The sequence below is a fragment of the Corythoichthys intestinalis genome, chromosome 10, assembly GCF_030265065.1.
Source record: "Corythoichthys intestinalis isolate RoL2023-P3 chromosome 10, ASM3026506v1, whole genome shotgun sequence".
NCBI lineage: Eukaryota > Metazoa > Chordata > Actinopteri > Syngnathiformes > Syngnathidae > Corythoichthys > Corythoichthys intestinalis.
Window position 1 is genome coordinate 33,156,329 of NC_080404.1, and position 17,323 is coordinate 33,173,651.

A 17,323-nucleotide genomic window follows, 5' to 3' on the forward strand; every position below is an offset into this window, starting at 1 on the left:
TGGAATATGGGTGCAAGAGGCTTTTTTGAACAGTTAGGCATAAGGTATCTACTCCCCAAATTTCATCGCTCTACGTTGAAAACCTGAGAGGAAAGGCCTTTTTGAAAATTTTAAGGGTCAAGGGGGCGCCACTGAGCCATTTTTTGAAATTTTTTCAAAACGACGCTAGATTATCAAATTTTACGCGAATCTGCACGTATGTGCAAATTTTGGTGACTTTTCGTGCATGTTCAGGCCTCCAAATTGGCCATTTTCATTTGCCATGAAGAAAGAAGAATAATAATAATAATAATAATAATAATAATAATCCTTTGCATTACAATAGGGCCTTCGCACGCCTAGTGCTCGGGCCCTAATAATAATCCTTTGCATTACAATAGGGCCTTCGCACGCCTAGTGCTCGGGCCCTAATAATAATAATAATAATAATAATAATCCTTTGCAAAACAATAGGGCCTTCGCACGCTCAGTGCTCGGGCCCTAAATATACATTACTTAACATTAATTCACATATACATTAGTGCATTAATAAATAGTTATTAATGTATATTGGTACTAGTAAGTGATTGTTATTTTAAAATGAGAAACATTGGTCTGTGAGTCCGTGGGTGCTGCTAACCTGACCTTAAGTATGGTATTATTTCACATGAACTCTCATGAGTATTACTTAACCTTAATTAACCATTACTGAATGTTTTTTGGACCCTTATTGTAAAGTGTAGCACATGTGTCCCTTAACTGAGAAATTATAAATGCTTAAGTTCCCCCCCTTAACTTTTATTGACCATTACTGAAAACATTAACTAATGCTTTAACTAATGTTAATTAATGTATTACTAAATGTTAAATAAGGGATTATATGAATTATTGTAATGTTAATCAAACATTAGTTATTGTCTTAAAATGCATTAACTAATGCATTAACTCATGTTAATTAATATATTAATATGTGTTAGATAAGGGATTAAATGAATTATTGTCATGTTACTAAAAACACTTAAACAACAATATTGTCTAAAAATGCATTAACTAATGTTAATTAAGGGACCCTTATTGTAAAGTGTTACCCATTTGGCTAACTTACATAGCAAAAGTCCGCTAGCTTAAATGCTATAATGCCAATGCTACAATGCTCTCAACAAATCATTCAAACACATACAGTATTTCCACAAAAAATGGCTAAATACTGTATACCTATAAACTAAATTACAAATGCATTAAAAAAGCATTAGCTCAAACAAAAACTTATGTTGGTCTTAACAGGGAGCAGCTGGATTAAGCCATGTGAAATGAGTTATGTCATATTAACTGATGCCATTAGAGGGCAGTGTATCCACCTGAATAAAAAAAAAAATAAATGCAAACAGTTTCAAACAAACCATTACAACACCACTTTAATTAAACGAATACTTGAAGCAGCAAAATTTAATTCATTTTTTTCCCCCTAATCAAATTACTCGAGTTAATGGATTAATCGTTGCAGCACTAATGTCAATTGTTATCAATGAAAGTGAATTTATTAAATCTCTCTTTCTCTAAAATGCATGTTAAAAACAATGTAATTTTAATCGATGTTTGGTATAAAAAACGCATGCGACATCACATCGTTTTTAAAGGAGACAACAATAAAAAAAATTATATTCCTGCAGGAAAGCTGAATTTAAAGGACATGACTTTCTTTTGTGGGCCACACAAGCATATGTTGCTGGCCAGATCTGGTCCCTGGGCCGCGGGTTGCATAGTTTCTTTACAAGAGGTCCAACACAATTGACCCCAAAAATGCTGATGTCCTATGAAATATAAAATGAAACTACTAATTCTGAAGTCTCTTCGAAAATTAGGACTGCTATGACAACACATACAAACTGCAATCTGATTGAGCACTAATTCCAACATACGCATACCACATTGACAGACTCGAAGCAATGCAACCAAGAGAATTGCTACGAATAAAGATAATAGACAGAATGAGGAATGAAATCATTTTGAATGACGTCTGATCCAATACACATTATGGAGTGGGCTCCAAAGTCATATTGATTATCATCTAACAAGTTTTAGATCTAATCCTCAAAACTAAATTATGCATAATTTAGCTGCATCGCGGCGGTCCTCTTACAATTTGCTTAAACTTATTTAGACCTTAATGGTTCTCTGTGTGTGTGCCACCCGCATCCCAAAGGACACTTTTGAACCAGAAGGACTCATTTGCATTAGAGCTTTGTTCTTACACCATTTAGTGCAGAATAATGCAGTGCATTCAGAAGTTGGGTGTGAGGCGGGGGGGTCAAGACGAATTTGCAGCATATTTTAATGCACATTCATTTATCTTTGTCACAAATCGGAAAATACACATTACCGGACATTGTTATTCTCAATTACTGTAGATTATCAAATGAGAAATCACAATTGTGTTCCATTGTGCAGGGCACATTAACATTTTTTAACCAACCAAAATATCTAGTCTTAAGACTCCAGGGTCTTGTTACTTAGCAACCTATACTTTTTTCTTTTTCCCCCATTTAGGACTTGCAGATCATCAGCACCGATGACAATCAGGTGGTGGCGGCCATTCAAGACTGGCACCAGAACGACTCGTACAACCTGTACATGTCAGAGTCTATGGGTCTTTTCTTCACGCTGATGTTGGAGAATGTGGTGAGCAGCGGAGGACCCGAAGGCAACATTATGATCGATCTGTATGAGGTGGGTGGCAACACCTTATTCAAATTCATTGCTAAGACGTATACTCCTCTATTATTACACCAGTTTACCAGGGACACTCTCCATTTATAATACTGTATTAAGAGATATAATACTGTCCCACAATGGGCAACGCACGTACTGTATACTGTAAAAGAAAGACAAGCATAAAGCCTAAAGTTGAAGCAGAAAAAAATTGCTAAAATGATTTTTTAAAATGCCATTGATAGACGTCAAATCCAGTTGAAATGGCATTGAATGATCACTGCCAACCAGTGTTGTTAATCTTACTGAAAAAAAGTAATTATATTTACAAATTACTTCTCCCAAAAAGTAATTGCGTTAGTAACTCAATTACCTGAATGTAAGAGTAATTAGTTACTTGGCAAAGTAATTAGTGATAATTAATAAAAAAAAAAATTTTTTTTTTTAATTAAAAAAAAAACATTGGCCACACTATGTGAAGTTTTTTTGTGAAGGTTTTTGGTACAATTGGCCCGAGCCCAATTCTTTACCCTAATTTACCCTTTACCCTGAATCAACTGGTAAAAGTTGTTAAAATTGCTGCCATTATTGCATTAGTTCCCTTCTCTCTACTTTCGACATATGAAAGTTTTAAAACTGTTTCATCATTTAAAGATAGATTCAAGTCAAGATTTTGCCGATTTAGAAGTATTTTAGATAAAAAGCTACTTAGGTTCGCTAGGAAGGTTCTCTACAACAGAGCCGTCCTAAAAAGTCTACTGCTTTAAGATGGCGGCTGTCTACTAACGCATTTAATGCCATGTCTGTCATTTTGCATCTAGTTATATCTATATACAGTACATGAGTTATCTACCATGTCTACCATATCTACCATAACATGCGGGCGTAGTTTGTAGGCTATCGGCTACAACATGTATTATTGGAGCTTCCTAGCATCGCGTTTGCTCGGCGTCACAACTTTCTTGCCTCCTCCCAACTCCTGCTCTGCTCTGTCGTCTCGGTGAGTCCGTCTCCCTCAGACTTTTTGACCAATACAGTAACGCATAGTAACACATGCCTTTCCGTCCTCAGTAACGGTAACGGCGTTGCCAAGATGAGAAAAGTAATTAATTAGATTACCCACTACTGAAAAAAATAACGCCGTTAGTAACGCCGTTATATTGTAACGCCGTTATTAACAACACTGCTGCCAACCCTATCACTTGTAAGGGAGTTGACATCTACTGTATTGCTGTCAGTTGCTGCGAATGAGTTTAAAGAAAAAAAAAAAATCACAAGTCACATTTTATATTTAGCCCCTAAACGACAACAATGTCTTCAAGGCCATCTGGGTGTTGAAAATGAAAACATCCCCTGATCTAAACACACCAAAGTAGTATAAAAGTAAACGTGACCTTTTGAAGTGTCCCGTCCGTTATGGAGGCAACGTAGACCAGGGGTCCCCAACGACCGGGCCGCGGACAGGTACCGGTCCGTGGTGCATTTGGTACCGGGCCGCGCAGAAATAATAAATAATTTATTAACGACTGCATTCTGGCTGATTGACTTTGGCCTGTGCGGCTTTACACACCAATATCGCTGTCTACTCTAGATATACAACTACAGGATAGGAGGTCGTCATAGAAATGCATTGACTGGACTGTTAGCAGAACATCTTCTTATGTGTATTTATGTGCGTTTGGCCTCAATATTAGCTTATGACGTAGGTCATCGCCCATCACATTTGTTCCCGGATATAATTAACCCCACACTAGAATGATTGAAAAACAGACGTCTTTGGACAGATTTTTACGGGAAAAAGGGAACCTAGCGAGCCAGAAGATGAGCCTACAACCTCGAAGAAAACAAAAGCTATGCTACTTCCCAATCACTAAAGACCCACGAACTGCGAAGGAGTGGATTTGTGACCCATATGTGAATGAACCGAGTGATTCGAGCATGTCTGTGCAACAGGAATATCAGCTTATATATCGTAAATCAGGCGACCTTAAACGTACATTTGAGACAACAACTCTACCGAGGTTCTGGATTAAAGTCATTTCGGAATGTCCTGACATCGCTATTGGAGCACTGAAAACTGTGCTACAATTTCCAACATCGTATCTATGTGAAGCGGGCTTCTCTCACTCTCCCATATTGGGAGCATCTCGTCTCAACGAAACAAGCTCAGGCCTGATTCAGCGGGTGAGTTGTATTTTCCCTTCACTTAACACGACGGGCCTAAAAACATATGAAATTTTATATTTGCTGTATTTTTCTGCCGCACATTGCCGGTATTCTAACAAATTTGGCATGCGCGTAACGTTAAAAATGACTGCGAACGCAGCGATTCCAAAGTACACACTACAAACTTTCTTTAAAGAAAGGAATATTAACTTACGTTTGCCACGTTGGCTGCACACAACAACTGCACGCAGCTCTCTCACTTAACGACATTGCCGTGTCGTTAAGCATTAATTTACGCCATTTTCGTGGTGCACATGTTTGTTTATGATGTACATATTTTTTTTAGCTACGTTTGATAACATTGACAGTCCAACTGAATATAAAAGAGGGCTTTTTTCACCGCCACAAAAGCTTTGTGAGCGAAATTTTATAAGGGTGCAAAAAAAATGAAAAAATAAAAAATGAATTTTTCCTTTGATTTTTTAAATTTAAATCCTGTGACTTGCCCCAGAAATACATAGAAATATTTGAAACCTTGGTTTCTTGTAATTCAGATGAGGATTATTTCTTCTAGATCATAAAAACCCTTAATTCAGTGTCACAAAAAGTTAAAATAGTCAATATTGGAACTCATGGTGTCAAACCTTGACAGGTTTCTAGGAGACAGTCTTCGACACTGCACAAGGAGGGTAAGCCACAATAGGTCTTTTCTAAGGAAGCTACTCGTTCACAGAATGGTGTATCTAAGCATAATGACAGAATGAGTGCAAGGAAAAAGGACGGTATGAAAAGGTGAACCAGCAACAGGCATAACAGCAACCTTGAGAAAACTGTCAAGCTTCACAAAGAGTGGACTGACATGAGTCACTCTGATCCGAGTCAGTAGTAAGGGCAATTTCAAATTAGACCAAGAGGACCAGGCTCCGTTTGGAGAACTACCTCGCATCAATACTTGTAAATGACTTGTTGAAAAGGTTCAGTACTCATACTGCGCCAACCGAACTTTCAGAGTTGCATCACGTGAACGAAAGGCGCACTTATTGATTGGACAATTTTAGAAGAGGAAATATCACCTCCTGAGGAGGAACCCCCCTATCCCTGCCGGTAGACGCTGCATGTAATGTAGCATAAGTGCACTCGGCTCCGGTTGCATTCACAAGTGAAGCAGTGTGCGCGTAAAGTGGACCGATACCCACGATTTTTGAGCGATTTTTCGTTTCTTTGGTCCAAACTGAGAAAAAGAACTGGTCCGTTTACTGTTTTTCTCAATTGCTTTGGTACGTTTCTTAGATCAGACTTGCCAATTCTCAAAACTACTTGATCAATCCTCACAACATTGCATCACTAGTGCACATCAAAAAAGCAGTTTTTCATTCCTTTGAGCAAGTTGCAGATGATTTTGTGCATCCATGCTAATGATTTTGTACAATTCTCTGCTGTTGCCTACATTATCAATTGCATCTGCCATGATGGTCAAAATGGATTATCATGTGTCTCTACAACATCTAGTCATTACTTGATTGCATAAGGCTTTACATGCAAAATGGATGAACATGTTGTCAGAACATGTTATTACGTATTTCATGTAACTTATTTTAACCTGCCAAAATTTGTAATAGCTTGAGACAATGTGAGTTTCAACCCCGCCAACATAATCAGGGAATGGTTTTCAACCACAACAGAATGGTAATGAAGTTCCTACCACTATACTCCCCATTCCGCAATCCCATGGAATATTTTTTTCTGGCAAGTGTATGATCGCCAGCCTCACAATCAGATGACTCCTGGATGCCATGCAGTGACATCACAGCAAATGCCTGCAGAGGCTGGGTAAGGCATTCAAGAAGATTCTCTCCACGCTGTTTAGCAAGAGAGGACATCCGTTGTGATGTCGAGAAAAATTTGTGGCCAAACAGGGAGGAACGTCAAGATGTGTAGAAAGAATGGGTGAATAATCCTCACAGCATTTGAAGTTTATTTGTGCTGATTGTCTTCTGTTCACATTTCTAATTTTTGCTTTTTATGTTATATTTCTTTGTGATACTCACTGGTGTCTTTTGATTTCTGTATTGCAATGACATGGTCGGTAAAGGTTGTATAAACAGTTAAAGTGTAAACTAAATCTTGTCCAGTGTCTTGCAATCAGTCTCCCACACACAAAGGTGTAACTAGCAATTTTCATCAAAACTTACGTACACCATCTTCAGCATCAAAGCCTTTCCCCTGTGTAACTGTTCAATTGAGAGCATGACTGAGCAATTTGACTGTCTTGTCTGAACACAATGAAACAAGGACTTATCATTCTGACAGCACTGACATGTTCATCGACACAGAAATTTAATTTTGAGCGATAGACAAAGTAGTTTGCACAGAAAACGGGCTTTTGCAGGTAATCCGTGTTGTTTTGCAACTTTTGCGAGTAGTTTTGAGAATTTCAATTCTGGTCTGAGAAACGTACCAAAGCATTGAGAAAAACTATAAAAAGGACCAAACAGTGCTAGTGTGAAAGCACCCTAAGTCCCAAGTCTTACTTGTTGTGGTCGAGTCGAGTCACCAGGTTATGTCGAGTCGAGTCAAGCCGAGTAACCAGGTTATGTCGAGTCAAGCCGAGTCATCAGGTTATGTCGAGTCAAGTCGAGTCACCAGGTTATGTCGAGTCAAATCGAGTCTTGAGGCCATGTCGAGTAGCCATGTCACAAGGTGGTAAAGACCAGTCGTGTCAAGTCAAAGGTCTTAAACACAAGTCGTGTCAAATCTAAAGGTTGTTGAGTCACAGGTTAGTGGCGTGTGAGGGCGTGGCGAGAACGGCCAAGCCCAGGGAGACCAAGCAGATCACTAGCAGGTGGGAACCAATCTACAATCAAGTCGGCTTGTCGAGTCTCGAGTCATTGTTTCACGAGTCAAGTCGAGTCGAGTCGAGTCTCGAGTTATTGCATTACAAGTCATGCTGAGTCTCGGACCCTCCCAGCTCAGGTGAATCAAGTCCGAGTCTGCGTTTTTTCCCCCTTCAAATCGCGTTTCGAGTCATCAAATTTTCAACTCACGTCTGAGTTCCTGTGAGTCGAGTCCAATGGCGTACCGGAAGCAACACGTCGCTTCCGCTCATTTATATTCATGACGTTAGCTACTGTTGCTAAGGGGAGGACACGCCACAGTTTGTCCCCAATAGGAAATGAATGGAAATCGTGTACGACGGAGATATTTACAGAGCTAAACCTACCAATTCTCTCTGAAAATGATGTCACTGGTGCCAAATTACTGGCAAAGATGTGGAAGAACATAAAAATGTTCAGTTAAAGTTCAGTTCTTGAGTGTTGAAGGCTGAAAAAAACGAGCCTACCTTAAGCATAGCCTTTGCTTTTTTATCGACGCAACTGACAATGTCATTCTCCTGTTTCAACAATCTATCCTTTACCACCAGCCCTGTCTTTCTTATATATTATATCCTCTGGTTGTCCTACGTCTCTGACCATTCTCGGTGATAATTTAGTTAGTCTTGTGTAGCGATCGCAAATGCTACTCAGTGACAGCCAACGAACACTTTTAATTTTTTTATTGATAGCAAATGTTAATTCTACAATGTATTTACACTTCCTCTTACTAAAGTTTTTTTTTTTTTTTTTTTTAACAACAGAAAAGGTAACAGTGGCAGTCAGATACCATTTTAATGCAGCACGGCACAACGTCACGCTAAAAACATAAGTTAAAAATATCAAAATGGCTTACCTCTTTGTCCTCTGAAAGACCACGCCAACCCAACAAAATGTTTACCGCATGTGAAATGTGAATGGATTCACCGAGCTGTCGTTAAAAGTCCGCGGAAGTTGATTTAATCTTCACATTGTTTCCTCCGAGTTTTTCGTTTCGGGAAACATATGAAGAAAACATCCTTCATATGTCGTAATGTCTAGAGTCGTTTCTACAAGTTCCAAAAAAAACAATGTGTGATCGGTATGTTCGCTTTTGAAAGATTACTCGAGAAATGTAGCAGAATTAACATTGTTTCTATGCGAGGGCGTGTCTATAATGTCCCACTGCTGCTTTACTTCTGCTTTACGATGCGACGTCACGGTCTAAAAATACTGTGTGCCATACGCCATTGTCTGCCACACACAAATGCATATGAGTCATTGGCTACAAATGTCACAAACTTTGTGTTAAACCACTCCAGAACAGGACAAAAACGATAAAGCATTATTAAAAATAACCGTTTCACTTTATGGAATGTCTAACCAAAAACATTATTTTTTTCCCCACAATATTCAAATGAGATACACCTGTTGTCAGGGTTCACCATTTAACAAAGAATTGAAGGCTTGCTTCGTTATCCCAGTAGGAAATGCAAACAACAGAAGAAAATAACTTTCCTAAAATACCTTTTGCTTGAAGCTGCAACAAACAATTCTCTGCTTTTGTCAAGCACGGAGCATCAACAGTGTCTTTTCTTTTTCTACTGTGTTTTTCTTACACTGGAGCAGATGCTGATGCGCTGCAAGTTTTTATTGTGCCAGCTTCTCTTATATAAGGAAAAAGTTTGTCTATGTGGGCAGGAACCAGCTAAAGCGGCAGCCCTTGTAGCCACCAGGCCTGCAGACGGCATTTTCTGTGGATTTGTGTTGACAGATGTCAAGTTAGTTCATAGATGACTGCGTACTGTTTGTGTATGTAGCGGGCCTGATTAATCCTTGTTTGCATTTCAACACTTAAACAGCCCGGCTGGGCATCACAAGCGTGTCGTTCATTGGCCACTCCGCCCACAAAAATTTAGCTGCTGTGACTCAGAAGCAGGAGGGCTTACAGAAAAAATAGATGTGTCGTGCTAGTGCAGAGGTGTCAAACTCATTTGTATCACAGGCCACATAAGAGTTATAGTTTCTGTTAGAGGGCCGTTAGGATTGTGAAGCCATCGAAATGTTTTAACGCCTCTCCGTATTACATAAATTGATAGGAAACTGTACTTGACAAAAATACGAAAGATACACTTGTTTTTTTATCCCATTTTATTTTCTCTGTACAGAAAAGGTCTCTCTTAAATATTGCTCACCAAACGGTTCAAATATATGTTAGTGAGCACCAAGATAATCCATCCACCTCACAGTGGAGAATATCAAGATGATTGTTAGATGGTATTGCCAGGGAAATGAGTTGCGCTGCTTGAGGCATTCTGTGGTCACACCAGATGCTGACTTGTTTCTTTGTGCATAGAAAGTCTAGCTTTAACTTAACAAAAAAAACAAAAAAAAGAGCAAAAAGAATTGAAATAATTATAGCTAAAATTTGGGGGAAAAGCTAAATAATATAGAAATTAAAATGTATTTAAAAACAAATCAAAACAATATCTTCCATATTCTTTTAAACCAGTGGTTCTTAACCTGGGTTCAAGCGGACCCCAGGGGATCGGTGACTAAGTCTAAGGGGTTCGGCAAAGGACCCGCAGGGCCCTATTGCCGTACGCCGATTAAATCTAAGCAAAGTGGCATGTTAGATTAGGTTTATGACTGGCTTGCCCCCAATTTACATGCTTTATTTCATTTCAACTGCTTGTGCTCTATCTGATAGGAGGAGAAACTGTTTTGCTTAGTGGAAGGTTGACTCACACTTGGTATGAAGACATATAACAGACTGATGGGCAGGGTGGACTCAAATTTGGCCTGTTTAAAAACATGCTGTCAAAACGAGAAAAAAAAGTTCGCACCTATCTTGTTGAAGCATAACTGTATTAAACTGCACCAGTAAAGTGCTCAAGATACAGTACAAGCCAAAAGTTTGGACACGCCTCATTCAATGCAACAAAAATGAAGGTCCTAACCCCATTGATAAAGCAATAAATTTAACTAATCAACCTTGAAAAGACATATCTGTGAACATAAGGTGCTGGAACACAAAGTAAATATGACAGCGCAGGGATGACGAGACGGGCACAGGTCCCGGAACATACTCAGAAAATGGTGCTGAAAACAACACGCAAATGCCCACTTGCCATGCTGTGGGACTTACAAGCCTCAATTTCCGATAATAGCCATAGTATAAATGTTATGACAACAATTTACAATTATTTAGGCTATTCTCTGCACAGCACGGGCAATTGCCTGCATAACCACAGGTGGGACTTACAGGACATAGTCAGCAATTAAGTTTCTCAACAGGTCTAACTTGTAAAACATCCACAAAAAAAAAAAAAAAAAAAAAAAAAAAAATAGAGATTACAATCAATAACACAAACCCATTCTTTTGCGAATTTAATCCCCCTGTCTTCTCTGGCCCAAATTTCCCACCGCCTTACAAATTATGCAGCCCAAACCCGAATTTCCCAAAAGGGTACTGGCCTTCTGCTCCGGCTGTTGGTGGTCCACCTGGCTGACTGCTGGCGCTGTACCTGGCCCCCACTCCGGGTGGCGCTGAACCGGACCAACTGCTGTCACGGTAGCAGTTTCCTGCCCCGGCTTGGCTGGCTGTCCGTGAACCTGGCTAGCTGCTGAGGTGGTAGCCTCCTGCTGCCCCCGGTCCTGCCCGTTAGCATGATCGCTGGAGCTGCCCTCATCGCCGGTTGTTGCTTTTCTGACTCGTTTTGAACTATCTTCTTTCTTTTTGAAAAAAGACAGTAAATGTAACTGTCTTTTCGGCATGTTGAAATACCGTTTGATCCTGGCTGCTTGCTCCCCAGATGCCGCAAATTTCTAAAGTTTTATGTCAGGGGCGTGATTTTTTGGTCCGGCTTTTCAGTGCATCAACAATGTGACTCTTTCAAATGACGTTAAATATTTATGAACAACATGCAATTCTTGGAATTTGTTCTGTAAATGAATTTATTCATATTATTAATTTATTTTATACTGTAATGTCCGTAACTATGCACAGTCCCTTTAAGAGACGCTGGGGCTGGAGAGCTGTGAGGTAGTAGGAAGCGAAGGGGAGACGGGCGAGAAGCAAAAGTTAGCGATCGAATGTGGCGGCAGTTCGCTGTTATTTTGTTTATTGTTTTCTTATTGTTGCCACAATAAAGTGGAGAAAGTCATCAATGACTCCTCTCCTTCTTTACCCCCATTCGGGGCTATTACAATACAGTATGTTTTTATATTAATATTATTTTCAATACACGAGAGGTGCCGGATCTGCCCAAATAAGTCCCGGAACACAGGGAGGCCAAAATCAAGAGGTGCCGGATCTTGTTCTAGCAGGATCCGGCACAAATTAACCCCTGCCTGTGAAGTCAAAAACATTTTAGGTGACTCCCTCTTAAAGCTCATCAAGAGAATAGCAAGAGTGTGCAAAAAAGTAATCAGAGCAAAGGATGGCTACTTCAAAGATACTACAATATTGTACTGTACATGTTTTTATTTATATCAGCTTTTTTCACTCAGTACATAATTCCACACATAGTTTTATTACCTTTAGTGAGAATTTACAATGTAAATAGTCATGAAAATGAAGAAAACACACGAATGAAAAGGTGTGTCCAAACTTTTGGCCTGCACTGTACATATTCATCATTCATTGAACCCATAAATAAAACTAATGATAAATTCCACGTATTAAAACACAAAACTCACTTGTAAAAAGTAATTCATTCTAATGTAATTTGAAAAACAAAAGTCAAAACTAAAAAGGACCTTACTAGCTTTGTTTGTCCGCATTAAATGACGCGGCGTGCTAGATGTGGCCCCTGGGCATTGAGTTTGACAACAGTTCTCTACTGCAAGTCGCCGTCTCTTTACACGTGACTAAAGATAGAAAAAAAAAAGAAATGATTCTCAGGGCTTGCCAGATGTTGTTTTGATTCTGCACAAGCCTACAGATGGTCCAAAATAGTGCTCCCTGTCAGGAAAACATCTAATCTAATTCTGACATGTCTTTCTCCCCAAACTAGAGCTCCAGCTTTGCTGTAGTTTGAATAATGTATGCTTGTTTTTATCCTCCCCCTCCCCTATGCGCCCTTTTTTGTGTTATTTCTTTTTTTTTTCTATCCGCCGCTCTTGTGTTTCATGTTTTGCAGGTTGCAGGGATTAAAGGGGTGTTTCTGTCAAATAAAGTTGTCGAGAACCAAGTGAAAACTTACATCACGTACAACAAAGGCAGAGACTGGCGGCTTCTGCAGGCCCCGGCAACGGATCTCCAAGGGAAGAGGGTCGATTGTGAGCATGTAAGTGGGCCATTGTCACTGGCTGCTAGCAAAATTCTTCCTCTTTGTAAATCTGCTAACAAGACATCGGACATAAAAACCTACCTTAATGGTTTGGCTTGCCTTTAGGCTGTTAATGCTTGCGTTTTCCCTTAGCCGTACTGCTCATTACATCTCCACCTTCATGTATCGGAGAATCCTTACACCTCTGGAAACATAGTCAGCAAAGATACAGCGCCGGGAGTTATAATTGCGTCAGGTGAGGATATGATTTATACGCTAGTCACAAAAAGTTAGCATTTTAGCTGAAAATTTTCAAAAGAACCCCAAAAATGTGTGATAACCTTTACACACTGTCCAACTGCTAGTGAACTGTAGCGTGATAGGTGGTTTTATGGTTGGCATATATTTTTTCAACTTGATCTTTTGGTTTGCAGGTGTGGTTGGACCTGAGCTCACCTCAATGAATGTCAGCATCTTCATCACATCTGACGCTGGAAACACTTGGAAAGAGGTACAATCTGATGAGTATAAACCCCCCAAAATCTGAAACGTCAGCGTGGCTTGACTTGATGCAACACTGAATAATAAAAAAAATACTGTCTCTTAGTGCCAGATAATGATGCTCAGTACTGGTCAAAATAGAGAAGTCTTCATAGGCATCATAAATAATACACATATGGCATGAATACCTCATGAAAGCCCTAGCATGGGGTGATGTGAAGGCATAGCTTCAGGTTTTAGACCTTATCATGAACCCACAATAGTAACTCAGTAGCTCCATGGTGAGATTTAGGGGAAAAAAATGATACCTTTTTCACCATTCAACACTATAAGCCAGAATATGATGAACCATAATTGACAACTGGTTAGAAGTACTCGCTTATCAAATGAATCACAAAGTATTTTGATCGTCATTGAATCGTTTAGACATTGTTGACCTCAAAACGGTTCAAAACCTTATTTTGAACCTTTTAGTCGCAAAAATATTCTTTTATATATATATATATATACAGTAGTGAGGAGCAGAAGTATTTGCACCCCTTGTGATTTTGCAAGTTCACCCACTTAGAAACTAGGTAGAGGTCTGAAATTTCAATCATAGATGCCTTTCCACTTATAGAGACATAATTTATATTTTAAAAAAAATCTGGAACTCACATTGTATGATTTTCAATAATTTATTTGTAATTTACTGGGGTTCATAAGTATTTGTACCCCTGAGAAAATTAGTGCTAATAATTAGTGCAGAAGCTTTTGTTTGCAATTACAAAGGTCAGACACTTTCTATAGTTCTTCACCAGGTTTTCACATATGGAAACAGGGATTTTGGCCCATTCCTCCACACAAATCTTCTCTAGATCTGTCTGGTTTTGGCTGTTGTTGAAAAACACGAGGTTTCAGCAGCATCTGAATATTTTCTATTGGATTGATGTCTGGAGACTGGCTAGGCCACTTCAGAACCTTGATATGCTTTTTACGCAGCCACTCCTTGGTCAGCTCTGCTGTGTGCTTCAGATAATTGTCATGTTGGAAGATCCAGCCACCACTCATCTTCAAGTCTCTGATTGAGGAAAAGAGGTTGTGGCTAAAAATCTCACGATAAATTTCACCATTCATCCTCTGCTATATACAAGATAGTCGTCCTGTCCCCTTTGTCGAAAAGCAGCTCCAAAGCATGAGATTTCCACCCCCATACTTCACAGTGGGGATGGTGTTCTTGGAACTGTACTCGTCCCTCTTTTTCCTCCACACACGACGAGTTAAGTTTGCACCAAAAGTTCTACTTTGGTCTCATCAGACCACTTGACTTTCTCCCATGATCCCTCTGCATCATTCAGATAGTCCCTGGCAAACTTAAGACGGGCCTTCACATGTACTGGCTTCAACAGGGGAACCTTCTGAGCAACACATGATTTCAAACCATTCCACCGTAGTGTTCTACTGACAGTAGCCTTTGAAACTGTGCATCCAGCTAATCTTCAGGTTATTGACCAGCTCCTGCCGTGTAATTCTAGGGTGGGCACTCACTTTTCTCATCACCAACGAGGAGAGATTTTACATGGAGCCCCAGTCCATGCTAGATTATCAGTTATGTTTAGCCTTTTCCATTTTCTAACAATTACTGCAACTGTTGATTTATTCTCACCAAGCTGCTTTCCAGTTGTCCCATAGCCTTTTCCAGCTTTGTGGAGCTCAACAGTTTTTTCTCTGGTGTCTTTTGAAAGCTCACTGGTCCTGCCCATGGTAGCAGTTGAATTATGACTAGCTGTGGGGTGCACAGGTCACAATATTTAGCTCAAATGGGTGGTGTGTGGGTGGTTACTCATTGGGTAAAAGTGCACTTTTTTTTTAAGGTAGACCGACAACTCTTTGAGTATCATAATTATTGCTGATTCTCAGGGGTACAAATACTTATCAACACCAGTAAATTACTGATGAATTATTTAATAAACATACAATGTGATTTCTGGATTTTTTTTTAGATTATGTCTCTATGAGTGGAAATGCATCTACAGTTGTGGTAAAAAGTTTACATACACTCGTGAAGAACATAATATCATGGCTCTCTTGAGTTTCCAGTTATTTCTACAACTCTGATTTTTCTCCGATGGAGTGATTGGATCAGATACTTCTTTGTCACAAAAAACATTCATGAAGTTTTGTTCTTTTATGACTTTATTATGGGTTAACAGAAAAAGTGATCAAATCTGCTGGGTCAAAATTATACATACATGGATCTGAAAAAGCTAATCATTGACTTGAACAAGTCAGAAAAGTCACTTGGAGCCATTTCAAAGCAGCTGCAGGTCCCAAGAGCAACAGTGCAAACAATTGCTCGTAAGTATAAAGTGCATGGCACTGTTTTGTCACTGCCACGTTCAGGAAGAAAACGCAAGCTATCACCTGCTGCTGAGAGAAAATTGGTCAGGAGGGTGAAGATTCAACCGAGAATCACCAAAAAGCAGATCTGCCAAGAATTAGAAGCTGCTGGAACACAGGTGTCAGTGTCCACAGTCAAGCGTGTTTTGCATCTCCATGGACTGAGAGGCTTCCGTGCAAGAAGGAAGCCCTTGCTCCAAAAGCGGCACCTTAAGGCTCGACTGAAGTTTGCTGCTGATCACATGGACAAAGATAAGACCTTCTGGAGGAAAGTTCTGTGGTCAGACGAAACAAAAATTGAGCTGTTTGGCCACAATGCCCAGCAATATGTTTGGAGGAGAAAAGGTGAGGCCTTTAACCCCAAGTACACCATGCCTACCGTCAAGTATGGTGGTGGTAGTATTATGCTGTGGGGCTGTTTTGCTGCCAATGGAACTGGTGCTTTACAGAGAGTAAATGGGATAATGAAGAAGGAGGATTACCTTCAAATTCTTCAAGATAACCTAACGTCATCAGCCCGAAGATTGGGTCTTGGGCGCAGTTTAGTGTTCCAACAGGACAATGACCCCAAACACACATCAAAAGTGGTAATGGAATGGCTAAATCAGGCTAGAATTAGGGTTTTCGAATGGCCTTCCCAAAGTCCTGACTTAAACCCCATTGAGAACTTGTGCACAATTCTGAAGAAACAAGTCCATGTCAGAAAGCCATCAAATTTAACTGAACTGCACCAATTCTGTCAAGAGGAGTGGTCAAAGATTCAACCAGAAGCTTGCCAGAAGCTTGTGGATGGCTACCAAAAGCGCCTAATTGAAGTGAAAATGGCCAAGGGACATGTTACCAAATATTAGCGCTGCTGTATGTATATTTTTGACCCAGCAGATTTGATCACTTTTTTCTGTTCACCCATAATAAAGTCATAAAAGAACCAAACTTCACGAATGTTTTTTGTGACAAAGAAGTATCTTTTCCAATCACTCTATCAGAGAAAAATCAGAGTTGTAGAAATAACTGGAAACTCAAGAGAGCCATGACATTATGTTCTTCACAAGTGTATGTAAACTTTTGATCACAACTGTACAATTAAAATTTCAGACCTCTACCTATTTTGTAAGTGGGGGAACTTGCAAAATCACAAGGGGTGCAAATACCCCTGCTTGATAATCAATCTATCTATCTATCTATCTATCTATCTATCTATATATTTATATATGGCGGAAAACACTCAGGTGACTTGAAGTTCCGCTCTGAGACCCCCAATTTGGCCAACTTTCAAAATTGTCCGATATGCATATGTGATACATTATTGGAAATCTTAAAATCTCAATTTTCTGGGGGAAGAAAAATTTTGAACAGGAGGCCATTTAATTTTTTTTTTTTTTTTTTTTTTAACAGCAAAACGAGATATTATCGCGCACTTACCTTGTTTTGATCCAAAAACTCCATGTAGCATGTATTACTGAGTGT

At 39.5% G+C, this 17,323-nt stretch overlaps 1 protein-coding gene across 1 annotated transcript in view; it reads left to right on the forward strand.

Annotated features, from left to right (window-relative positions):
• LOC130922709 (VPS10 domain-containing receptor SorCS1-like) overlaps positions 1–17,323 on the forward strand; it is a 171,964-nt gene that overhangs the window by 86,936 nt on the left and 67,705 nt on the right. Inside the window, exons 9-12 of the mRNA XM_057847663.1 lie at positions 2,527–2,706; positions 12,848–12,994; positions 13,130–13,232; positions 13,411–13,487. Of these exons, the coding sequence (XP_057703646.1) occupies positions 2,527–2,706; positions 12,848–12,994; positions 13,130–13,232; positions 13,411–13,487 (507 nt within the window). The remainder of the gene's footprint in view (positions 1–2,526; positions 2,707–12,847; positions 12,995–13,129; positions 13,233–13,410; positions 13,488–17,323) is intronic.